The 25916-nt window shown below is 38.2% G+C and overlaps 3 protein-coding genes across 3 annotated transcripts in view; 2 read left to right on the forward strand and 1 right to left on the reverse strand.

Annotated features, from left to right (window-relative positions):
- Positions 1 to 983: 983 nt before the first annotated feature.
- On the forward strand, positions 984 to 4659 carry zgc:55558 (uncharacterized protein LOC393228 homolog). Its single transcript, XM_024272193.2, has 5 exons — positions 984 to 1272; positions 1528 to 1640; positions 2098 to 2276; positions 3690 to 3849; positions 3946 to 4659. The coding sequence occupies exons 2-5, from the start codon at positions 1530 to 1532 to the stop codon at positions 4054 to 4056; spliced, it is 561 nt and encodes a 186-aa protein (XP_024127961.1). The 5' UTR covers positions 984 to 1272; positions 1528 to 1529; the 3' UTR covers positions 4057 to 4659.
- Positions 4660 to 4981: 322 nt separating this feature from the next.
- pold1 (polymerase (DNA directed), delta 1, catalytic subunit) lies at positions 4982 to 17045 on the reverse strand. Its single transcript, XM_024272192.2, has 27 exons — positions 16905 to 17045; positions 15896 to 16093; positions 15479 to 15592; positions 15198 to 15338; positions 14569 to 14694; positions 14318 to 14486; positions 12956 to 13070; positions 12729 to 12858; positions 12487 to 12653; positions 12308 to 12412; positions 12075 to 12215; positions 11893 to 12003; positions 10695 to 10886; positions 10535 to 10623; positions 10025 to 10141; positions 8958 to 9071; positions 8736 to 8883; positions 7457 to 7552; positions 7239 to 7376; positions 6561 to 6736; positions 6338 to 6490; positions 6009 to 6111; positions 5813 to 5945; positions 5604 to 5717; positions 5476 to 5528; positions 5247 to 5344; positions 4982 to 5174 (listed from the first exon to the last, which is right to left on the reverse strand). Exons 2-27 carry the CDS (start codon positions 16080 to 16082, stop codon positions 5087 to 5089), a joined length of 3318 nt encoding a protein of 1105 aa, XP_024127960.1. The 5' UTR covers positions 16083 to 16093; positions 16905 to 17045; the 3' UTR covers positions 4982 to 5086.
- A 5012-nt stretch (positions 17046 to 22057) lies between these two features.
- gys1 (glycogen synthase 1 (muscle)) overlaps positions 22058 to 25916 on the forward strand; it is a 10573-nt gene continuing 6714 nt past the window's right edge. The window contains exons 1-4 of the mRNA XM_024272171.2: positions 22058 to 22214; positions 24670 to 24788; positions 24919 to 25100; positions 25659 to 25850. Of these exons, the coding sequence (XP_024127939.1) occupies positions 24671 to 24788; positions 24919 to 25100; positions 25659 to 25850 (492 nt within the window). The 5' untranslated portion in view covers positions 22058 to 22214; position 24670. The remainder of the gene's footprint in view (positions 22215 to 24669; positions 24789 to 24918; positions 25101 to 25658; positions 25851 to 25916) is intronic.

The raw sequence follows: 25916 nt of genomic DNA on the forward strand, positions 1-25916 counted from the left end.
GGCAACACGAGCGTCACAGAGAGAGAAGTGAGAGTGACGAGCAAAAATTGTGCCACTCGTTTGTGTAAATGCATGAATCTCTATGCACATTTTAATACAGAGATGGGAGAATGGGACATTTTTTTATTTTAAAACAATAAGATTCACGCACATTTTTGGTAAGGAGAGGGGAAGCCTTGATATATTTTTTTAAATTGTCTCTTAATTATTACGTTTTGCAAAGAAAAGTGGATTTTTTTCATATTTTATTTTTGAAAGAATTTACCAGAAGTAGCTCAGGAGATTCAATTTTTCATAATGACCGCAAGAGGGCACTAAAGATCTCACAATATGTGATGCTGACCCAAAACATTTATGACAAATCTAAATGTTTTACTGGTGAGTCAGAAGCTTAAAAAACAGATAAAAATAAAAGAATGTGTAACTACAACAGTCATACTTGTTTAACCTTCATAGTTATAATTAACATTTTTATTTTCCTTTTCCTCCAAACACCTTTAAAAAACATAAACAAAAGAAAAGGAAAAAAAAACTTGAAGCGCTTTTAATATGTGTTTTCCCATCAAATTTATATAATTTAATTATTATAAAATGATTTATTTTTTTAAAAATTGCTTGTGTTTTGGGTTATCTGTTTCCGCTTTGAACTTTCAAAATACATTTCAAAGCCAAGATTCTTAACAATTATGTATTTTTTGAAAAATTTTGTAGTATTTTTAATTCTTTTTCTAAATTTTTGATTCTTTATGTTCACATAATTACTAATATAAACATTTAAAAATGTCCTATTACGATTCTTTCATTTTTGTTTCGGTGATGGAGCTGTCTGAAGCCTAAAAGCTGCGCCCAAATAAAGTCCTCCCTCTTTATGATTGGATGAATCCGCATTTGTAGGCGGGGCTATACCCCAACTCCAACTGTGATTGGTCTAATTTCTCTTTAGTCCAGACACAGTTACCTCATTGGTTGTTGAAGTGAAGGATTAACGTTAAAAGACTTCGTTTACAATGAACCACAATGGAGAAGTAGCGGTAGCTGCAATTCAGCCAGACTTTTATCCCCAAAAATAATTTTGTTTAAAAGCTTTTTAGGTTTTATCTTACATTTCGAACACCATTCATCTGAAAGGAAAGTTGTTTTAGATAAATTAAAGAGTACAGCTTCTGGTTTGAACGAGGAAATTGATTTCGGCTAACGCTATGTAGCATGCTAATTCATGTGAATTCGTTTTAAACTCATCTTTAAATTTGGTGTTACAAGTTCCACACACAGGTAAAATAGTTTTCTTTCTCCCCTTCATAATTATCAGTACTGTTTTCAAAAGATACAGTTGCGACTGTGGGGATTTATCTGCTGTGATGAAGGAAAAACTAACGTCAAAGAATGAATCTGGGTCGGTCTCTTCGCAATGTCCGTTTCGGAAGGAAGCGGGTGGATCTCGTTAATGATCACCTGACACGTGAGGTGATGAGATTATGAAATCTCGGTTTTTAACGTCGTCCACCTGTTGGGTCTGATCCTCCACAGGTATGACTGAATACAAACTTGTGGTGGTCGGGGCTGGAGGTGTGGGCAAAAGCGCCCTCACCATCCAGCTCATCCAGAACCACTTTGTGGACGAATATGACCCAACGATCGAGGTAAGAAGCGATTTTCCTTCATATTTAGGCTCTTAGAGGTTATGTATTAATTTGTCATGACTGATTTTTAGATTTTTATAGCTTTAAAAGTCAGATTTGCCATAGAAGTGGACATTTTTTGTGCTCAAGATGTGATTAAAGTGAAAAAATAATCCACAAAAACAGATTTTATTCAGATTTGAGTCATATATATATATTTGATAAATTGGTGAGTTGAAATTTTTTTGATATTTAAACACATTTTGTATTTTGACATCCAGACATTCGATTTATCTGTAAATATTTTCTAAAATACACTAGATGCATATTTTTTTAGATGCATCTCCACCTAAATGTGTTAAATGGAGCACAATTGGTGCTTAAATTATTAAAAGGAGGTTGTTCTGTCACAGTTTATAGAAAGTCTTCCCATTCGTATGCAATCCAGCGTTCTCACTGGGCTCGGTTGATGTGACAGGACTCTTACAGAAAGCAGGTGGTGATCGACGGAGAGACGTGTCTGCTGGACATCCTGGACACTGCGGGTCAGGAGGAGTACAGCGCCATGAGGGACCAGTATATGAGGACGGGAGAGGGCTTCCTCTGTGTGTTTGCTATCAACAACACCAAGTCTTTTGAGGACGTCCACCTGTACAGGTACGGTCCGGCTCAGGAACCGGCTGCACTGTGGGTGTGTAAATTCTCAGCAATCTACAATTTCTATAAGAACAGTTAGATTTAATGTAGTTTAAAATTGTGCTGTGACTCAAAAAAAAAAAAAAGCAAAAAATCTTTTGAAAAACGAGTGATCTGGTTTCGATAGGTCTTTTTTTGTGCAGCCTCCCTCACATCAAACGTGACTGCATTGCTCCATTTCTGTAGTGTTGGTGACTGTGTTGACATTTTTGCAACCACTTCAAGTGTGAAGAATGTCGCCTGTCCTGTTAAGAGCTTCAACAAAGCTCAGCAACTGGTCACTGTCAAATCTTTTTTCTGTAACACCCTTTTATATTTTAAGCATGGAATTTAAAATATATAAAGGGTAACCTAAAGGATATTTGTTTAATGAAGTCTGCATATATAACCTATTTTTGTCCTATAGAAAAAAATCAGTTTGTACTTGTGCTGTTGCAGGCATTGCATTTTGAATAGTCTGCTGACTAGCAAAACCTTCAAAAGTCAAAGTCCATTAGCTGTCATGCCACCTAGGTGTGTGAAATCTGTTCTCCACACTTGATTCCTCCCCTAGGGGAGTGGTGAGCTGCAGACCAAGCCGCACTCGTGAATTATTTGATGGTTAAATCCTCCCAAATCCAAACCCTTAATGGTGACTGTCAAACAGAAGGACATTGGGTCACATTTTTAGTCTGCCTGGACTTGAACTCACAACCTTCAAGTTTCAGGGCGGACACTCTACCGCAAGGCCACTGAAACTTTATTCAGTTAAATTATATTTTTATAGAAAATGTCTTGAGATTTTTTTTGTTTATTTTACTGGAGAATGACATGATGCCACACGTCTGCGGTGCAGACGGTGAAGGATCAGTGAGCAGGACGATATGCAGAGGGTGCAGAGTCCTAATTTTGAAAAGTGAAGGAGTTTGAAATATGAGTTTTGTTGGCAGAAAATGTAGCTGACTCGGCTGTTTCACCGTGTTTGAGCAGCCTCAATCTTTGGCAGAGGGTGTCCAAATCCAGACCACAAAGTTGTCAAACATGCATTTTTCCTATGGTGTTCACACTGGACCAGCAGAGAGGGGCTTCTGCTTTTTCTACTAGCGTGACACTACTATTGGAAAAGGCTTTTTTCTTTCACAGATGTATGAAATCGGGTACAAACCCTTCATGATTAATTTTCTAACTGTTGTGATTTAAAAGGCATGTGAGTAGCCAATCCATGTTCCTGATTGGTCGACCTGATTTTACTTTGTGCCTTTTGCATATATAGCCCCAAAATAGTCTTAAAAACACAAGTAGCTACACATAAATGTGAAAGTTTTGATTGCAGAGCCCTGAAACACAGACTTTTCATTGGAAGTGGCTTAAGGATTTGATGGTTGTGTGCCGCAGAGAGCAGATCAACAGAGTGAAGGACAGTGACAACGTTCCCATGGTTCTGGTGGGGAACAAGAGCGACCTGAGCACCCGCACTGTGGAGACCAAGCAAGCGCAGGATCTGGCCCGGAGCTATGGAGTCCCCTTTGTGGAGACCTCTGCCAAAACCAGACAGGTTAGTGTGACAGAGGGCAACATCAAGTCTGTAAATATCTGCAGGAAGCTTGTTTTATTTATTGAGTTTCAGGTTTAATCCATTTTTCTTTCGCAGGGGGTTGAGGAAGCCTTCTACTCACTTGTGCGAGAGATCAGAAAATACAAAGAGACCTACCGCAACAAGAAAAGCAAAAAGGGCTCTCAGAGACGCTGCACGATTCTATAGCGCCCCCCACAGAGAGCCCGTTTCATGCTGCTCTCCCCATCAGTGATGTCCAGCAGCTCCGATGAGCTTTAGCCGTCACCATTTCCACCAAGTGCTGCCACCCCCATCTGCACAGTCCATTTCCTTTCTAAAGAACTTGTGCATCACTGTAGATTTTTGTAGCCTTCGGAGCTCGAATCATTTTGGTTCCAGACTCCCGGGCGCACTTTATTTCCTTTTTAGTGTCTAAAAACGGAGCGTAGGGTTCATTAGTGCCACCTTAAAACATACTCAGGAATGAGTCGTTCCAGATGCCTCCGAGGTGCCACTTCTGCATTAACACTGTATTCTACAGTCTCCTTTAACTCGCTTTCATCACTTAACACCGTGGCGTCCCCGCGCCTGCCGCAGCGCGTGGAGCAGCTTCTCCGTACTGGAGCCAGTGTTTGACAGTGTAATAGTGCTTAAGTTATCATGTAGAGCAACTTTTTATGTCCGTGCATGTCCTTTTTAAATGTTTGTTACCCTAAACACAGCAAATTGTTTTTTTTTTCTATTTTTGTAGAACTTCAAAAAGTCCCGCCCTCTCCGTAAAGCTGTAATAAAAATCTGTTTGAAAGTGTATTCAGGCCGACTTCGCTTCAGTGATCTTAGGTCAGATGTATCCTGTCGACACTCAGCAGTGACGCATGTGAAAGGGGGCGTGGCTTTAGCAGAAGTTGACACCACTTCCTGAGTGATTTCAACAAGATTTGAGGTTTTTCTTAGTGTTGTTTGAAGGGTGATCTTACAAAGCAAATTTGGAAAGGATTTCTCACCTTTGTATTAAAACATCAAATACATGCCGTTTTCAAATTTTGTGGTCTCAGGGGGGAAAAGAAGTTCTTAATTTTTTTACTTTCAAAATAATACATTTTGATAGTTAAATTAAAAACAAAATCCAAAATTATTGAGTTCAAGTTTATTTTACAAAACATATCAATATTAGAAAACATAAAATAGTGTATGCATTTATAACGGATAACAAAAACAGTCTCGCTTGGTTCCTTCCTCACCATCCAAAGCGAGACACCAGCTTGCTCTGATCATCCAGATCTTTCTGAACCTTTTTCCTCATGTAGAAAATGGGACAGTCCCGACTGTGAGAGGAAAAAAAGAACAGCATTACCCACAATTCCTCAGCCGAGTTATGAACGAGAATTTCTCCGTACCTGGTGCAGAGCACGTCCTCGTGGAGGGAACCCTGACAGCGCTGGCACTGGGTCCACAGCCGGGAGAAGCGTTCTTCTAGCGTGTTCAGGTGGAAGATCTGGAGTTTTCCACACAAACGGACAACAGAGCATTTTAATTTAAGTAAAAACAATAAACCTTCAGAGCTCAAAGTTAGGACTCATTTACCATAATGTTTATTAGAAAGCAAACTAAACCAAGTTTGTTTACCTCTTTCTGGTACAGCTCAGACTCTTTCTTCTTGCAGAAATCACACACAGCCGCTGAAATAAACATTTAATATAGCATAATAAATAGGATTCACAAATGTGTAAATTTAAAATAAAGAGCAGACTCACCGTCTGTCCTCAGTACAGCCTTGCAGCCGATGCAGGTGCTTCTCTTCTGTGCAAACGCCATGAGACCTCCGATCTTTGAGGTCAGCACAGTTTTGCAGCGCGTGTGGTCGCCCTCTAAAAACAAATTGGAACAACAAAATCTGTGGTTTTGAAGTGATGCTAATCTATTTTTTGCACATAAAGGTTAAGAAATGAGAAGGTGTACGAACTTAGCAGGACGCTCTCCGCCTTGCTCTCCCCGAGGATGGGCTCAAATATCCTCAGCAGCGGTTTGGACAGCTGCTGCTCCAGGTAGTATTGGGTGTCGATGGGAATATTGTTCTCCAGCACGTAGATCGGGTCCTAAATAAAGAGTGGTCATTTACGGTAAAAGTGAGTAGGAAAAGAAGCAAACTTAATACAAACCTCCGACTTCATGTATGCTGCGGCGCCTTTCGCGGCTTTGATGATGACGTACGGAACTCGATCTCCCAGGTTTGGAGCGCTGCCGGCATCCCTTTTCCTCATTCTGTAAAACGTAAAAAAATAGTGAATTTCAGAGATTGGACAAAACGTCTTAACTATGATGCTGTTTTTAGCCAAAATCTCAAAACTTGTTTTCTGCAGAGTTTCAGGAAATTCCTCTCTATATTGTGGGCGGGACTGTTGGTGCAGGGAAGCCACACCCCTTTTCCCCTCGTCATTAATGAAAGCTCTCCGTTTACATGCTCTCCCCCTAAAAATATAGGTGAGACCTTTCTGCCAGCTCCACGTGGGCTTGTTTGCCAGCGTACTCCTGGGCTGTACGTGTCAGCTCTTTGGTGATGACCAGCTGGCTGATGTCGATGCGGTTGCAGAGCAGGTCAGAAATCACTTCTTTGGCATGGTCAACAGCCCCTTGAGGATCTCTGAAGACGACAGTAAAATAAGAAGGATCGGACAGTCACTGTAAACAACAGATGAAGATCTGAGTGTTACCTGTCGATCAGGATTTTCTGCAGACAGGTGTTGATCAGGTTGGCCACCAGGGGGCAGTTGTCTCTGCGGACCGTCTCGATGCCTTTACAGTCCATCTTGTCGTGTGTGTCCGCGCTTGAGGAGAAATACAGTCCAGCGTAGCGCTTCTTATTGATCAGCAGGTACGGGTAGTAAACCTGTGAGGACATTCAAAATAAAAGCTTCAAAACTGCACTTTAAACATGTTCACAATAAAAACACACAAAACAACAAACTGACAGCAAGATATTACATCTTAGACAATGGAAAGCAAAGGAAAATCTATTTAGTTGCCAATAGGAAGAATGTTTTTGTAACAAAGCCTGCTCAGTTTAAGTCCAGATCCAGGACTTAGGAGCTACATTAGTGGGATTTAATGAATCCTCTTGAGCTGCACATTTGGAGAAAAGTGGAGTTAAATGCAGGAGACAAGAGGCTGCGATTTCAAAATGCTGTCATACTAAAAATATTCTAATGCAAGTTTGAAAACCACCCAAAAATGGTGGAATCTATTTAATAAATCACTTTTAGAGGTGACTTTTAGAGGTCTCCAAAGAATAAAAATAAAATCTACACGACTGGGAGCAAAATGAGACATTGACATAGCTGTATGGAATAGAAATATATTTATGAAACCATGTTTTGCTCGGCTTCTGTCACCTTCTCAAACTCCAGTTTGATTGGAGGTGTAAAGTGGGAGGAGACCCATTCAGCCGCTTCCCTCCCGATTTCCATGGCCTCCGTTACTGTTGCAACGCCGAGCTTGACCATGACGGAGTCTGTGTCTCCGTAAATGACCTGAGAATTCAAAATAAAAGCATGTGACGAGTTAGATATGCATTAAGAAAAAGTGGGGAAATGAGAGCTGCATTCCTCACCTTGGCATCAGCTTGGTAGCCGTTAGAAATGGTGTATTTGGACTCAACCAGCTGTTTGGTTCTTTCGATCATTTGCCTTCCAAATCCGGTGACGCTCTGGATACACAAACAGGATAAATTTATTGATGAATCTACAGATCTTTCATTTGACTGCAGTGGTTCATAGGAGGATGACTAAACTCACGCTCTTCTTTTAGAGCAGGGGTGTCGAACCCAATTGCACAGGGGGCCTAAATCCTAAACACACCTTAGGTCGCAGGCCGAACAGGATAAACATTTATTGAACACTTCAAAACTAAATTTTAAAACTTTAAAACCACAACTTTTAAACATAATTATGAACTAAATATATAGCATCACCTACAATAATGCTAGTGTAAATGCTGTAAGCTGAATCTGGCCGCTAAAGATGCTAGTGCTAATAGCTGAAGATGCTGAAATGGATAGTTAAAATGCTGAAGCTGATAGCTAAAAACGCTAAAGCTGAAAATGCTGAAGCTGATAGCTAAAAAATGCTAAAGTTGATAGCTGAAATCCCTGGAGCTGATAGCTGAAAACGCTGAAGCTGATAGCTAAAAACGCTAAAGCTGAAAATGCTGAAGCTGATGGCTAAAAACTCTAAAGCTGAAAATGCTGAAGCTGATAGCTGAAAACGCTAAAGCTGAAAATGCTGAAGCTGATGGCTAAAAACTCTAAAGCTGAAAATGCTGAAGCTGATAGCTAAAAACGCCAAAGTTGATAGCTGAAATCCCTGGAGCTGATAGCTGAAAACGCTGAAGCTGAAAATGCTGAAGCTGAGAGCAAAAAAATGCTAAAGTTGATAGCTGAAATCCCTGGAGCTGATAGCTGAAAACACTGAAGCTGATAGCCTGCTGAAATAGTAGCTAAATGCCAAATTAGCCTTAAACCTTAAAAAAAAATTTACTTGAGTTAGCCAAAACAGCTAGCATGTATTAGAAATTGTTAAGGTAAAAAATACCTTCAGACAATCAAACAAACTTCAACAGTTTGGAATTTAAATGAAATGTATTTGAAAATGGAGTTTCTAATAAAAGTATAATATTTTGCACCAGTTCTTCCTGACTTTTCAGCTGTTCTGTGGTTTTCTTTTGAGACATATTTTCACTTTCCTCCGTGGTAACCTGTCACGCTCTACGCTTTGTGCACACACACACTAACCTAAACTGGGTCGACCCCACCGACTGACGGGAACACTTGTGGCAGAAACAAACTGCATTTGAGCTGTCAAAGTAAAACCCATCAACAGTAAAGTGCTCACCTGTGAGATTTCTAAGCAGGGCAGTTTGCCCACCTGAGCCCCCGTGAAGCCGTACACCGAGTTGGCGCTGATTTTTAGGGCCAGCTGCCGGCCATCCAGCACCTGCTTCTTAAAAGGGTCGGTTTCCTTCTTTAGCTCTGCTTTGGCTCTGTCGACACACAGCGGAACGTCACCATAAAGGGCCAACGTGGCTGATGTGTTTGCTCTTTCTGTAAATCAGACCTCTTTCTGGCAGACAGCAGGTTCTCCAGGATTTCTGGAAGAAGTCCCTTCCTCACAGAGCTTTTCACAAAGAGGTCACCTGTCGGGGTTTTGATGAAATCCTCGGACGACAATCTGCAAACACAACCATTAAAGTCACTAATGAAGCTTTTGGAAACCATGTTTAGTTCATCATCCAACCCCCAGATCCTCGTGGACCAGTACTAGTCTGTGTAACAGTTGGTAGAGGAAAAAATTAACATTTAATCCTTTCTATTCATCATCTCAGTCTGAAGGAAGTTTTATTTTGAAAAACTACTGGATTCCTCCAACCACCAAAGTCAACATAAAACAAATTCATTTGGAAAGTTTCCTTTGGCAGAAAAGAACCAGAGAGGAAACAGAAGAATCTGTGACTTCAAAATAAAAGAAAGCTGCATTTAACAGACAAAAAACAGGAATTTCTGCTCCAAATTTGGAATTTTTGCAACAGTTGTTCCTACACACAATTGTAATAAAGAACGATATTTCGCAAATAGTTGTTTAATGTAGTGAGGATACTTCTAATAAAGTTGTTGTTGGTGGATTTATAATTACATTTAATTATTTAATTTATTTTTTAATCCTGTAAAATCATACGAAGCTGAAGTTGGAGTCTGATCTTTTGCGTCCACTTTGACAGTTACGGGTTTGGAGGAAATCTAGATCACATTTTAATAATTCTTAAATGACATCTAGTGTACAAATGAAGTTTAAAGCAGCTGAAGATATTTTATAAAGGACGCAGACAAACTTTACCCTCAAAAGTTAGGAAAACTAAGCTAAACTCCAATAAGTAAATAAATAATTTAATTAAAATTTAAAATAAAATGAAAAATAAAAATAAATAAATAAAAAGTAGAAAATTACAATTAAAATTAAAAATAAAATACAATTAAATTGAATACAGGAACATTTGTGAAAATATCATCTGACATTAAGTCAGTCGGCCTGAAAAAGGCTGGGAACCACGGATCTAAATGACCAGAAACTTTGCTTTTTGGAAACTGACTTAATGATTTCATCACAACACATAGAGAGATGCTTACTGCAGTCGCTCCATTGATCCTTTCTGCAGCAGGGTGGTGTAGCAAAGGTTATGAGCCATCATGATGGACGGATACAAGGAGGAGAAGTCCAGGGTGGCGATGGGAACGCTGTAATATCTACACCAAAAAATAAAAATGATAAAGATCAGTTTGAACTTCACATATAAATGTAGATGTGGTGAACAGAGCATTTTCTTTGGGAGGGGTTAATGGGCTAATAAAATAACCAAATAAATATTCATTCTATAATTCAGTTTAGCCCAATTATGGCTGTGGGATTAACAAACCATTATTTTGAAATCCAAGAATAAACGTGAGAAATATATATATTTTTTTATAAAATAAAAAACACATTTGACATTATTTCTAAGAACAATTTGCTTTATTTGAGCTGCTTTAACACAAAAAAAGATTTCTAAAAATTAGTCTATGAAAAAATATATATAATTTAAACCAAAAATCCATGATTTAGAAACATCAAATGGCGATAAATGAATATGAAGCTCTTACCCTTTCTCTGGTTCGATGACAGTCGCTCCAGTGTAGTCCTCTCCTCCTTCTGTCTTTACAACAGGCATGACCAGGTTCTGTTTCACAGCCTTAACACAGACAAGCGGTTAGCTTCAAAATCCGTTTCAGCGCGTGGAGCGACGATGGCGACCCGTCTTACTTGTCGCAGCAGCTGAGAGACGACTTTGATCTGCTGCCCTCTGGAGAGCAGGTAGCTGAGCGGTACGCCCGTCACTCTGGCCATCTCCATGTAGTTGATCACACACATCAGCTTCTGCAGCAGCCGCAGTGGGAGGTACGCGTCTTTCAGGCAGTAGACCGCCAAACGGCGCCGCGTTTGCTCATTTCCATTCTGGCGCAGAAGACAGTATAGAAGAAGAGTTAATGTTTGTTTTTTTTATTTTTAAATTAATTTCCAGCTTTGCTACACAGCATCTGAAAGAGGCTGCCACGATTGGTCAACCAACCGACGACAAATCGACTATTAATATAGTCAACTAATTTAATAGTCGATTAGTCGTTACTTTACATTATGTAGAGTCCGAGTGTAGTAAAATGTAAAGTTATAATGGCATTCTGCTAGCTTCTTGGATTATTTTGGCATTTATTAAGGTTTTTTAGGCTATTTGGAGTTTAGCTAATATTTCAGCTACATGCTAGCTGTTTTGGCTAATTTAGGAGATTTTCAGTTTTTTGGGGTAATTTCGAATTTAGCTAATATTTCAGCTACATGCTAGCAATTATAGCTAATTTAGAGTTTTTTTTGTTTTTGTTTTTTTAGGCTAATTTGGAGTTTAGCTAATATTTCAGCTATATGCTGAGTGTTTTGGTTAATGTAGGAGATTTTCAGTTTTTTGGGGTAATTTCGAATTTAGCTAATATTTCAGCTACATGCTAGCTATTATGGCTAGTTTATTTTTTTTGTTTTGCTTTTTAGGCTTATTTAGAATTTAGCTAATATTTCAGCTACATGCCAGCTGTTTTGGATAATCTAGGCTTTTTGTCATTTTTTAGGCTAATTTGGCATTCAAATAATATTTTAGCAGGTTCTATCAGCTTTAGCGATTTCAGCGATCATCGCCAGTGTTTTTAGATATAAACTACAGTATCTTCAGCTATCAGCACTAGCATATTCAACGGCCAAATTCAGCCTACAGCATTCACACTAGAATTATCGCAGGTGATGCTATATATATATATAGTTTTTAGTTAGTTTAAAGCTAATGATGGTCATGATGTGTGTTTTACATCCACTTTGTGCAAGACCTGATTTTCCGACAAATCGTAAAAATAATCAGTGATTAGTCGACTATTAAAACAATCGTTTGTGGCAGAACTAATCTGAAGACAAAAGTTACCTGTAGATCAGAGATGATGGAGTGCTGCACATCCTCCTTCTGTTCTTGTAGAAAATGGAAACTCACGGCATTCAGAGTGTAGGAGCGCAACTTGTAATCTCTTAGGAGAACCTAAAGAAACAGCAGCACAATGAAGTGAATGCTATCCACTAAAGTAGAATGTGTTTCCTTTAACTGCTGACCTGTAACAGATCAAACTGAACTCGGCCCTCCATGTTGATGGTCTTGTTCTCTCTGCGGCCCATCTGTTTGCTCTGGAAGCTCGACTCCTTCAAAACCGACTTCATGTTCCGCACTCGGCCCAAGTACGGAAAGTAGGTCACCTGAACGGAAGAGGAAAGTGAAGTTTGTGGAGTAAGGGAAGAGGGAATTCCTTAGATTTGATTATTAGCAAATAAATGTGCCTTTGTCGAACCTTCAGAGCTGCTGCCCTGTTGAGAAGATACGGAAAGTCAAAGTTCTGGATGTTGTATCCAGTTATGATATCCGGGTCCACCGTCCGCAGAAATTCAGCCCAGCTCTGATCAAACAGAGACAACCAGAATTGAAAAACTACTTCAGAATACTCCGTTTCTCTGGGATGTGATCGTCTACCTGGAGAAGCTGCTTCTCCTGAGTGAAGCACAGGATCTGGGAGCCGACGATGCTGGCGCAGGACTGGAGCGTGAACACGGTGCGAATGAAGGGCTCCGTCTCACCCTGCCGCTGCACCATGGAGGCTATCTGAATCACCGGATCTTTGTCCGGCTCGGGGAAGATCCCTGAACAAAAAAAAAACAGATTTGTGAGATCTTCAGTAAGTAAACTGTAATGTGAGCCCCAACAGTGAAACCGACCTTTCCTTCCAGCACACTCTATGTCAAAGCTGAGGACTCGAAGTGGTGCAATCCTCTGCCATTCCCCCTCTGCAGGGTGACTTATCAAATCCGTCCAGGCGACATCCACCTCATACTGACACAGAGACACCTACAGGACAAAAGAAGAAAGTGTCCAAAAGCATCACTCAGACATCTCCATATTAAAGATTCACTTTAATATCAGCTTGAGAGTAAACAAGACTAACTTTGGCTGGAGTCTGAGAGTCCACGTCTCCTGTGATCATCTCTTCCCTCACCCTCCACTTTCCATTGGGAAGCTCGATCCAGCAGCATCCGACCACATTGCTGTCCACCATAAACCTGAGAACACGTGGATGTTTTATGGCAGTGGTCTCCAAAGAAATACATGCGCTAACTTAGATTGTTTCAGATTAGTTTATTTTCTGATCCTGAAGGAAGTTTTATTTTGGAAAAATACCAGATTCTGTTAACAACTTCCGTCTTGGTCTTTGACTTAAAGCCACTTCCTGCATGGCTAAGTCAGCAGCCCAAAGCTAACAAAAAACAAACAATAAAACATATTTGGAAAGTTTTTTCGGGGAGAAAAGACCCAGAAAGGAAAACGAAGAACTTTCGACTATAGAAAAAATTAAAGCTGCTGTTTATTGAGAAAACTGGAATTCTTCCTCAACATACGGAATAATTGAGACATAATTGAAACATGTCGCAGAATCAGCTCTGCTAATACACGAGACAGAGTCTCAACTGTTTCACACACTCGGATAATAAAGTTGGATAATTTGTGGATTCTCGTTTATATTATGCTTAGAAAATACCAGTTTTATGACAGTTGTATCATTTTATTTTGCTTTATTTATCCATCACACCTTAAAAGTCAGTCGTAGCTGAAGCTAGCGTGTGGTTGTTAGCCTCTACTGTGTCGTTAAATAAAAAATCTTCATCATAAAGTTCAAACCAGCCACAAACATTTAACAGAGAAAGAAGATTCAATCAAATAAAGTTGCTGATTTGTGGAAACTTGTAAAAGGGACATGTGAGAATTTTCCTACAACAAGGCTGAATTATATCGGCATCCTTTCAGAAACTTTAGCACAGAAAATGTGTTGGAAAAAAATACCCAATGAATGAGGATTTATGCAAAGACAAAATATGATCAACCTTTTTTCCCAGAAAGATAATCAAAGCCTGGATTGAGTGTTAAGATGACATTCTTTGTGGGAAAAATCCTGCATTGTTTCCTTTTTAAAAAAAAAATCAGAAACGATTTCCACAAATCAACAACTTTGTTTCATTAAATCTTCATTATCTGTTTAAAAAAATCTGAGATTTTTAGACTTATTTAAACAAAATTTCTTGTAGTAGCATTTTATTTTGAAAGTAGATTTTCAGAAATCAGAGGCGTAAAAACACCAACTTTGTTCCTGTTTGGACCGATACGTGAAAATATTGTCAAATTTAAACCAAAAACAGGTTTTGAGACCACTGATATATGGTATGCAAGTTCCCAACACTGTCCAACTTTGAATTAGTGCTTTTAAAAATGTGCTAATGTATTAAAAATGTGACTGTATTTCGAGAGCACACACCTGATTTCAAAGTCTATGTTGGCCTCAAAGGATTGGTAACCCTGGATGGGAAAAGGTCCAAACTTAAAGCCCTGCTCCAGAAGTCTCTTTGCAGGCGCAATGAGACGAGGCATCGCCATGGTGATCCTCAAGAAATCCATAATGTGTTGCCCGTGGTAACCATACATGTCTTGAAGGAGAAAAGAAAGTCTCAGTGAACATACTGTTGGTTCTTTAAATGAAATAAATTATATCCATAACCTTATACTCACTCTCTTTTCGAGTGATGTCCACAGCCAACACTGTGACTGAGATGTTGTCTTTATTGGAGCGCATGTCTTTCAAGACGACAGAGTTCAGCTCTCTCTTAAACTCACCCAAGAATTCAGATTTGAATCCTTTTTATATGAGAGAAGCAAACAGCAAGTTAGATTATCTACCTTAGAGTCCGACCCTAATCTTCTTTTTAACTATTTTAAAAGTGTTGATGATGATCTTTTTAGCCAAAAGTCGTTTTCTAAGATGGTTCCGCAGTAACAAAACCAAAACAAAGCCATTCATGGATTTAGCTGAACACAAGAGGATGCATTAGAATGGAGCAGAGCAGGAAGCTAATGTGGCACCCAGAGTATTTTCCTCATAACAAATATATATTTTAAATAGTATTTTTTTTTGTCTGCTCCTGATTCACAATAATTTGAATAAAGAAATCCTCAGAAATTACATTTTGGGTTTAATTTCCTTTGTATTTGAGAAAAATTTTACAAGAACTTCTTAAGAACACAATTTTCATCTGATTTGGACTCTAAATAAACAATTTTGCTTTGGGATGTTTGACAGATGTGCCTTCTGGAACTGAGAAACTAATTTCAGTAGACGAAACACATAATTAAGGACTTACCATTCGGTGCAGGGACATAGAAGTAAGGCGCAAACCCATGAACGTGGCAGCACACACTGTTGCCATTATCTGTCACACCAAACATCCTAATGATTGGTACTTTTGCCTGCGACTGGCCCGGCATTCCCGCCACCGACGCACCTGAAGAGACACAATCCACTCACAACACATCCTCTTACGGCAGATCCTCCCATTTTAGTTGAACCCTAAACTTTAACTGCATTATTTTTAGAATGCACATATTTACACAAGATGGCATCAAAAACAGATTATTTATTTACCTAGATAGTGATCAAGATCAATCTGCTGGAACACCAAGGTGTCTGAAGATGGGTTCAGTGTGGGGGCGTGAGGCCGTGGCCAGCGAGGGTTAAGGTTGGCTGAAAAAAGGTCACCTAAAATAAAAAAAGAAAGAAAGAAAGTCATGAAATAAACAGCTTCAAAAAGGTATTTTTAAAGAGATGCTGTAAGCTAATAGATCAATATATAACAATTTTCAGAGTAAATTTTACATGTTTAGCTACAGCATAACGCAATGACTGATGACTGGATACCAGAAAGTCTATGATCTTAATGTAAAACTTTTAACATTTTGGGGGAAAAAGGGTTTTGTCCAGTCTGTATGTCTGCTGATGTGGACTTTAAAGTTTTAGCACGTAAAAGTAAGAAGATGTGTGCTTGTCTGGGGAGAAACTCACCTACTGGAATGACATCATGTCCTGTCTGACTCTCCATTTCCTCCATCTCCATCTCTGCCTCTTCAAGCATCAACAGTTCCTCTTCAAACTGGGATGGACTGTCTTCCCACTCCCCGGACATTTTACCCCGTTTGGCCTGAGACAATCCACCAAAAGGCGGCCCGCCGTTCCTTTTATTAAAAGCCATGCCTGTCCGTTCTTCCAAAAAGAGAAAGCAAAGAACATGATTTGCAAGATTTTGTAAATACAATAAGTTTTTGTGAAGTACCAGTTTTTTTTAGGTTAGAATAAGCAATTACACATTTTCAAAATAAAACGAAACTTGCTTCCAAGTGGAAACATTAATTAGTTTTTAATATTGAAATGTGAACCTGTGAATCATGTTGAGTTGATACAGTAGTTTTTCCACTCAGTTGTTAAAACATAAAGATTTATGCTCAGATATTAACAAGAAAGAAGATGAAAACACATTTCCTCAGATAACTATTTTGAAAATAATTTATGGACGACAGGAAGTGCAATAGAGAGCACAGAGATGCACAGTAACAAGTTCAAAACTCCTAACTGAGTTTTTGCAAACAATAACGATGGAGTTTGGGAGTTTGGCAACAAGCCTCGTTAAATTTGGGGCAACTTAGAAAACCTCAAAGCCTCAAACGAGGAGGCAGCAGCAGCTGCAGCTTTGCATGTTAACACATGCAGTTAGCATAACATCAAAGCTCTGAAGATAGCCATTGTTCTTATCCTAAACAAAGATATGCTGAACATTTTTTACAAACTCGGTGTGCTCGACAATGTCATGGACTCAATTTTAGAAGAAATAAGCCAACAGAAAGTATCATTCGTGAGGAAGCGTCTCTCTTTTCCCCGGAGCTAAACAAAGCTAGCGAGGCTTGTGTACACAACATAGTCGGGCGCCGCTGTGTAATCTGAACCAACTATAAGGTTTATCTTTATTGTGTTTTTAGGATTATAAAACATAGGGAATGCATTAGTAAGAGATAAATACCGTCACGAGGTTCCTCTTCAATACGAACAGACCGACGACGACTCCCGCCACTAGACGAAACCGCGGAAAATGCCTCCTGACTTTGGTCCAATCACAAAACGAGTAGACGATGACGACACAGACATAGCGGAAGTTAAAAAAAATCTTGGAGACATTTTTTTTCTCCTCTTTATTGACACATTCAAAGTCACGGGATATTTGAACAAAAAAATATAACACTGGAGCAAAGACTAAGCAACAAACATGAGAATCAAAATACAAACCAACACGATAACCAAAGACCGAAGTAATATAATTAAGTTAAAAAAGGAAAAAGTCTGAAATACTAAAAAATAATTAGGAAAAAAGTTAATATACCGAGACTTTAGTGCTAATAATGATAACAAATGTTTATAGGACAATTTCATTTTTGTTCCACCCAAACGCCATTATTTTATACTTAAAACTTTGTATGATAGTTTATTGGTTAATTGAATGTAATTTCTGTGTGATTGCTATTTCCATATTTTATTCATAATTGAAACATTAATTAAAAAAATAAAACAAACAAACAAACAAAATCTTGATTCACTTCTACCGTGTAACATTTCACCAAACTTTATGAAACTAGTATTTTAATGGATGCCTGACTGTTTTTTTTTTTGAGAAAAGACCAAACGAAACAAAACAAACAACAACAACAACAACAACAAAATCTAAATTGTGATTCACAGAAATTGTAATTAAAAAACAGATTTTTAAAATTTCCTTTTTCAGTACCACCGCATATTTAGGCATACACCTAATGAAAATGTTGAAACAACTGTATTTATTTTACTTCACTTATGTGCAAACAACAAATAAAGAAGGAGCTTGAAAGAAGTTTATAAAAAACCTTGAAGAAAAGAGGAAAAACTTTTTAAATTACAGAGACTTTTTGGATGGAAGGCACCTTTCAAAAATTAAACAAAATACTATATAAAATGAATTGTGTAGTATGGTCAAAGAAAAACATATATAATTATATTTATAATGACATCTTGAATGTGTTTGTGATTTCTTTTTTTGAAGTTACTGTTGCTGAGTTTATCACTTTCTGTACAGCTTCCTAAACAATTACTTTGTGTCATTTTTCTTGTTTGGAGCATTATTCAATTTTCACAATAAATCAATAAATGAAGCATTTTCTCAAATGTTTTGTCTTGGGTTAGTGTTATTGGATAGTTCAAAGTCATAAATAAATAAATATACCTTTTTTTACCATTTGTGGTGCATCTCCAGTACTACATGTCCAGCACTTTGTAAATCAAACAAACCAAAATGAAATCAATGTTAATTAAGTGACCTATATCATATGTTTCTAACCTTAAGGTGCACTCAAAATCATCACATTTGATGCAAAATAGAAAATCTGCCTTAAACTTTGTTCTTCTTAAACAATAATTCTTGGTTTGCTTATTGATCTGACCGCCAATTGATTTCTGTGATATACAGCACACAAAAATCTGTCTGAATGTTTTAGTTTGATTTGTGACTTCAAGTGTTTGTGAAACAGTTGACCAAAGTTACTTTCCTTTTTAACTTTACTACTTACTTATTTATTTTATTTATTTATTTATTTATTTATTTATTTATTTATTTATTTATTTATTTATTTATTTATTTATTTATTTATTTATTTATGTATGTATGTATGTATGTATGTATGTATGTATGTATGTATGTATGTATGTATGTATGTACGTATGTATGTATGTATGTATGTAAAACTTTTTTTTTTACAAGTAACCCACAACAGAGGGGTAAACAAGACAAATGTGGCTCAGAAGCTTCAGGTTGCAGATCCCTGGTACTGAAACTTAAAAGTGGCAGCATCGTGGCAGTGTGGTTACAGCTCTCTCTTCACAGCAAAAGAGTCCTGCTTTAAATCTTGGTATGACTCAGAGATGAATATGTGGTACTGATCAGCGCAGGTGAAGCTTTCCAGATTTTCTGTATTTCTTCAAGATTATCAAGTGTTAAAAAATAACAAATAAACAAGAAGAAACAAGAATTGTCAAAGTCTGTTGTTTTTTCCACATAAAAATCACACAGTACGAACATTATTAGAACATTATACCACACTGTATGGTCACATGTCTTTGCCAAATTTAAAGGGTTTTTACATGTTGGACTGTAATGATGGATTGATCATTTTGTGTGTGTGTTTTCTGCTGTTTTTACGTTATTGCAAAGTAAAACAACTGTGCCTCAATGCTAATGGTATTTTCCAAAATTGATTTATTTAATTTGAAAAAATATATATAATAGTATATGTCCATTTGATTCGATTCAATTGACAAGTTGCCTCAGACAAATCAGTCTAGTTGGATAGTAGGAATATAAATCGATGAATCGTTACACTGCTTTACTTCTGCAGGACAGCCGTCCCATTCAGACAGAGACATAAATATGAACATAAACAAAGACATATGCTTAGTTTTAGACAAAATATATTTCACATCTTTATAGGCAATGATGTGAAGGTACTCTGGCTAAAAAAGCATAATTTGTATTAAAGCAATTTCTAGTGAGCTAAATGTCTTATAAACTTCACACTTTTACACTGACTTTTTTTAGTTTCAAACTTTAGAAGTTCCAAATACTCCCCCTGCTGAAAATTCTGAAATTTTGTAAATTATAGTTTGTTTGTGGGGTCCTCCTGGCTCCCTTTCCTTTTTTATACCTTTAGAAGGACTATTCATAGATCATGTCTGGCTTGCAAACAAATGTGTCTTTGAGATCAACCACACCCGCCCAGACGAAGCCTCTTCAGGGTCTAAAAGTTCAATCTGTTCTGGCATCTTTTTCAAACAGTCTTGTTTTATGATTTTTTTTTTTTACCCTAACTCATAAAGCATGAAATGCACTTGTGGTCAGTTTACATGAAAAGTGTTTACAAAGCCTCAAAGTCGACCAAGAAACAGACATTTTTAGGGTAATCTGAAATCCTTGTAACAATCATTGACACAGTCAGCCATCCTCAGGCTGTAAATTAAAAGTACAGGTGGACTAGTTTGAAAAAAATCCTGCACTCATGAACTTAAAAAACAACATTTAGGATAATAAGTCTGAGAAAAATTGAAAAAGTAAAAAACCATGCAGCTCTAATTTAAGGGAAAAGTTAAGATTCTTTTAAAACAAACCAGTTTGCATTCTTATTTATAGAGAAAAAATGTGCTTACCATTTTAATCCTCACAATTTAGTTTTTTTAAACTATAATTTAAAAAATTTAATAAACAGCCTTTTTAAAAAAATCAATATTCACTTTCAGCAACAATAAACTTGTTTTGAAGCTTCTTGGACTGAGAATATAAGTGTGTCAAGCCATTTATATACACAGCACCTGGAGAAAATCCCTTCAGGCTTATGTTGAGGCACATGCTGAAAGGCCGTTGCCAAAATGTGAACGAGAGAATATCTTGGTTTAAGACGTTTTTCAGCCTTTATTGCTCATCCTCCACCAAGCAAAAGACCAGAACATTTTCACACCTTCGAGTACATGTGGTTAACACAATGTTTTTATTAAATCTCCCATTCCAACTCTTCTTTTAAACCAAAAACATGGAAAGGTTTACATCTAATTTACAATTGTGACACTGGAAATGTGATGATTTCACTAAAGTGTTTACAGAATGTGACATTTTATTGATCAATGTTAAAATTATACAAGTCTGTCCACAAGTATATACTTTGACATTAAAAAAGCTTATAATATTGGCAAATTGCATGCAAAATATTTAAAAAGCGTTAACTTTTACTGTGCCTGTAAGGTCACACAATAGATGTGTGTTGATAAATGTTTATGGCTTTTTCCTCCAACCATTTGAAGATGCATATAAACAGTAAGGTCAGAGGTCACAGAGAAAATGATAATGGTGCAACGTGACACTTCAGGAGTTCAGAGGAGAGCATATTGGAAGACAATAACAAGAGGAAAGCAGCAACATAGGACAGCAAGAACAAGAGGACAGGAAGAGTTCAAAATCAGGATCTTTGGGATTTTTTTTCTTTTTTTTTTTTTTTACAATGATCATAGTCATAAATACAAATTGCATTTTTATAATTGTTTAAATTGTATAAAAGTTTCACTCCAATCATTTTTTTTAATTGCAAAAGTGTTTCCAGTGGTCTATTAATTATAATTATGGAGTTTTAAGGCAAATAGTTTCTTCACAGTTTCTTTGCAGCAGTAGGTTATCAGAAATCTGTTTCACTAAGTGAGTCTGCTTTCATTTCCCATCATCCCTTTGTTTACATGCACTCCTGCTAGCTTACAGCCCATCTCAACCCCGAGCTAACATTAGCAGTGTAGCAAAAATAGCAAGCAATATTGAGTTATCTAGCTATACAGTTCTGAACCAGATCCAATTTCAGATGAGGAAAATGAAGACGTACATTTGTCTGCAAGTGGATGCATCACAATAGAGCAGAGCAGAAAGCTTGTGGTCTACCGATCTTTGTTCTCACATATCAATTTTTAGAAATTACATTCTTTTGTCAGCTCGGTTCACAAATTAAATTAAAAAATACTCAGAAATTCTAATATAAGTTTAAATGTTCTTTATATATTTCCTCAATCATGAGAAAATGCTACAAAAACATGTTAAAAACACACACACAAAAAAACATTTTTGTAGAGTGGATCTTCAAAAAAGTATGTGGATATTTTCTGATTGGGTCTTAACTTGAACCCAATGAGGTGTTTTTATTTAGTTATATTTTTTAAATATTCTTAATATTATTGGTTACACAAATCATTTCAGATTCAAAAGACTGAACAGTTTTAGGAAGTAATGAAAATCAAAAGGTCTATTTTGTGGAATGGATTTAAGAAGGTTGGACTGTAAAATTCATGAAAAATAAAATTTTTAGTAGTCATAGTCGATTTATAAAAATAGCCGCAATTTCCATGAATATTTTTGATAAAATAAAAATCATTAGCTGCAACTTCTTGTTTTTTTTTCTTCTCAGCCAGCAGCATTTCTCCGCGGAGGGATACACCCAGTCCGCCTCCCGCTTTGTTCATTAGGGGAGTAAAAATATGACTCTTCGACCAATAAGATTGGAGCTCATCGAAAGTATCCACCAATCCGGCCTCGTCTAGCAAAAGAGGCGTGGTTTACCTCAGCAAGACAGCATCACGCACCAAGCCAATGTGCGTCGCTGACATTTAAACCAAGCCGCCGCCCCCTTTTTCCTCGCTCCGCACTGTTTTCCTCCTCTCGGACAGACTGCGACAGCTGCCAATGTTTAGCTCGCCTTCGTAAAGTTGAGGAGAACCCTGAAAGGTGAGTTGGCCTGTCCGGTTTGTGTGTCCTTTAACGTCGGAAGTTTGTCGCCTCCTGGAGCGAGCGCGGCCTCTCAGCTGCTGTGTGCCTGATGTCACGTTCGCCCTGGAACCACCGGGGAGGAGGAGGCGCCGACCGCTCATAGAACGGCACGCATGAACAGTTTTTACCAATAATCCCGAGCGATTTTATTGCTAGTCGAGTCCGAAGAGGAGCACGTCTGCCCGCCCTCATAGTTGTGGGCCTTCTAGAGAGTAGCCACAGCTTTTTTTTTCAGGAAAGGTGAGCTAGCGCGTGCAAGGTCATGAAGACAGATAGTGGCTGTCCTGCAGGGACGCTAAATCATCTGAAACCATCTGTAAAGGAATTGGAGAAGGATGCAGAAATGTCAAGAGGAACCCCCGAGAGGCTCCAAACTAAGTTTAGATGCAACAGTTTCCTCCTGGACCTTTTGTTTGTGCAATCTCACATCTTTATTTGAACATGCAAAGCAACAAGTTACATTTTGATTGTCAGTTTGTGGATTAAACCATCTTCAGCTCTGGAGAAGCTCCTATAACTGTGCATACAAACGTTCAGGGCTCAGACATCCCAGTGATCCCATGGATCAGAAGGAGAGTGGTGGGAATGTTGCACCCTCCCCCCACCCTGCTGCATGATCCTGTCAGCACACCTCTGTAGTTTTCCATGTATGTTCGCTTCATGTGATTGCAACATGTGGTGGAAGATCAGCTGGTGCTAAGGAAACGCCACTAGATCAAGTCCGTACTCGATCTGTGGCCTTTGCATCCCATCCTGACGCCACTCCCCCGTTTTCTCTCACACTTTCACCATGTCAGCAGCAGCAGAGGCCGGTGTTGAAATGCACTCAATCTCCTGAGTGAAAGTGAGCTTATCATGAAATGTTAGATAAAATTGTTCAACTTTTTAAACAATATACATTGTCCGTACCAACAATATAAAAAAATGTTCCCAAAGAATCACAGAATTGAAAACAATGCAATATATAGCAGCATTTTAAACAGTTTTTGTGCTAAAAGTAGGTAAAAAATTACTCTGTGGTAATGAGCTGTATTTGTCAAGAGGAAGTTACGTTGTGTGTGTGCTAACCTGTTCCTTTCAAAATGAAGTGAGTTGTAGTCATAGACAGACTGATGAAAATCATATTAATGGTGTTTTTAAATCACTTTTTGTAGCGTTTTTCTTTTTTGTTGTCATAATGGAGGACACATACAGAAAATTGAGCTTCATATTCCTATTTCTGATTATTTTTTTATTGTTGTGAATTCAGGACAGGGAAAAAATGCAGTTAGAAAAAAAACCAGAAAATTATAAGCTCCGTTCCATCCCGACATATTCACTTGTAGGTGATTAGATCCATGTCTGTCTTTGTTTTCCTCATCTGAGCTAGCATTTGGCTCTGAAATGGTAAATTGCGTACATGTATAGCGCTTTTCTACCTTCCTTGAAAACCCAAAGTGCTTTACAGTCACAGACCCATTCTCCCATTCACGTGAGGTGGCAAGGACACTTCCACACATAGGCAAGCAAGGTGTGAATCGAACCCACAGAGGTCGACCGCCCTACAGCTTCACCACAGCCGCCCTCATACAGTGTGGCTGGATAGCTTTGTTATTGCTCTGCATTTATGTTACACCATTATTTTAGGGGTTAGAGGGGCTATAAGCTACCATGAAAGTGGATGATGGGAAGTGGAGGTGGGCTTGCCAACAGTCTTGCCCACAACTCAGAAGTGAAATTCTAATGAACTCCTGCCACTCTGCAGAAACTATGTTTTAGAAAACATTTTTTTTTTTTTTAATATTTGCTAAAAATGGCGTAATCATAGTCCGTGTTCGAATTCCCACCCTAATCTCTAACTACTAAAAAACTAAATATGACTAGTTCCCTGGATTTCCAAAGCTCACTACTTTTATTATTATTTTTTTTAAACCGCAAGAATGGCGTTTCACAAAGTGGAAAAACGAATCAATATGAACATTTTACGACGTCTACTTGTAACTCAACTGTGTTCTGATGATAAAAAGTTTAATGGCTTGTTAAAAAAAATTAAAAATTAAAAACAATCTTTTTTGCAAAAATTGTTTAACCGCAATGCATTGTGGTCTATATTTGCCAATCTAGTGAGCATAAATTTTCTAGCAAATTTCTTGCGCACTTAAGTTTGGGATTATAGATTCGGACAGCACTATAAAATTGCAAACACACTATGTAGTGAGAAGGGAAGGAATTAAAAGAGCTTTGGGAATGCTTGTATAATAGATCATAATCGGAGGGGGTCTTTAAAGTTTATACAGGTTGGAGAGATGAAGAAGAAGATAACTTTATTTATAGAATTAAAAACTTGGTAGGTGGCTGGAACTGGTGACGGTCATGTTTTGTGTCCTCATATTTGTAGCATCATCTGAGCTGGATGTCATCTATATTTACCCAGAATGCCGCTGGCCCGCAGCCTGTCCGTCACATCCCTCTCAGGACTTGAGGAGTGGGACGAGGAGTTTGAGTTGGAGGATGCCGTTCTTTTTGAAATTGCTTGGGAAGTTGCCAACAAAGGCAAGTTTTTGATACTCATGGTTGGTTTGAAATTTTAAGAAAATAAGTATCTGGAAAAATATTTAAATGTATTGGTTCCTTAATTTATTCCTCATTCTTATAAAGTTTTTGTCTGTTTTCCTGTTTGAAGTTGGAGGCATTTACACCGTCATCCAAACCAAAGCTCGTCTGACCGCCGAGGAATGGGGGGAGAACTATTTCCTGGTGGGTCCCTATGTGGAGAGCAACGTGCGCACTCAAGTGGAGTTGATTGAACCCACCAACCCCGTGCTGAAGCGGACCATTGACAAAATGAACTCCAGTGGGTGTAAGGTACTACCGCATGTCTACAGTAAACATACAGAAGAAGGGGGGGGTTGTGTCCCAAAAGTGTGCAGAACCGTTCTAGTTTATCGTTCACCTCTCTGTTATCCGTCCCCGACCACAACTGACATTTCTTCTCAAAGGTTAAAGGTTGCATCAGTGTTCCAACACAGTGACACTCCAGAAATAGATGAATGAGATGCCTTTAAGGTTTTTTGCTGCGTCACTGATGGACCGCTGTGGTTTTAAGTATCAAGGCTGGAAGTGGCAGCGGTTCTATTTTTAAAAGAGTCTCTTTGCCTTTTCAACAAAGCATCGGCCTCATTTATCCAGAAGCTTTCATGAGAGTTCCTTATTTACTTTTCTGAACTGGGTCCCTCAAACGTGATGTTCTTGAGGAATACTCTGCATACTTTAAAAGTCTTTGTGTGTGGAAGATCAACACAACTTATGTACTGAAGATAAGAACAAAAAGAAATGGAAAAAATCATGAACTTGGAAGCCTTTTCTTTTATTTCGGTAAAGTGTTACTCTTAACCCTCAAAGCCTGGTCTCTGTTTTCTGCAGGTATACTTTGGTCGCTGGTTGATTGAAGGCAGTCCTTATGTCGTTTTGATTGACGTGGGCTTCACTGCGTGGTCTCTGGATCGCTGGAAGAGCGAGCTGTGGGAGCTGGGTGCGATCGGCGTGCCTTGGTTTGACCGTGAGGCAAATGACGCCGTGTTGTTTGGCTTCCTGACGGCTTGGCTTCTTGGAGAGGTCAGTGACCTTGACACATTTGTAATACTGAGTATACTTGAAGATGAACTATTTGCTTGTTTTTTT

The sequence above is a fragment of the Oryzias melastigma genome, linkage group LG8 (genome assembly GCF_002922805.2).
Source record: "Oryzias melastigma strain HK-1 linkage group LG8, ASM292280v2, whole genome shotgun sequence".
Lineage (NCBI taxonomy): Eukaryota > Metazoa > Chordata > Actinopteri > Beloniformes > Adrianichthyidae > Oryzias > Oryzias melastigma.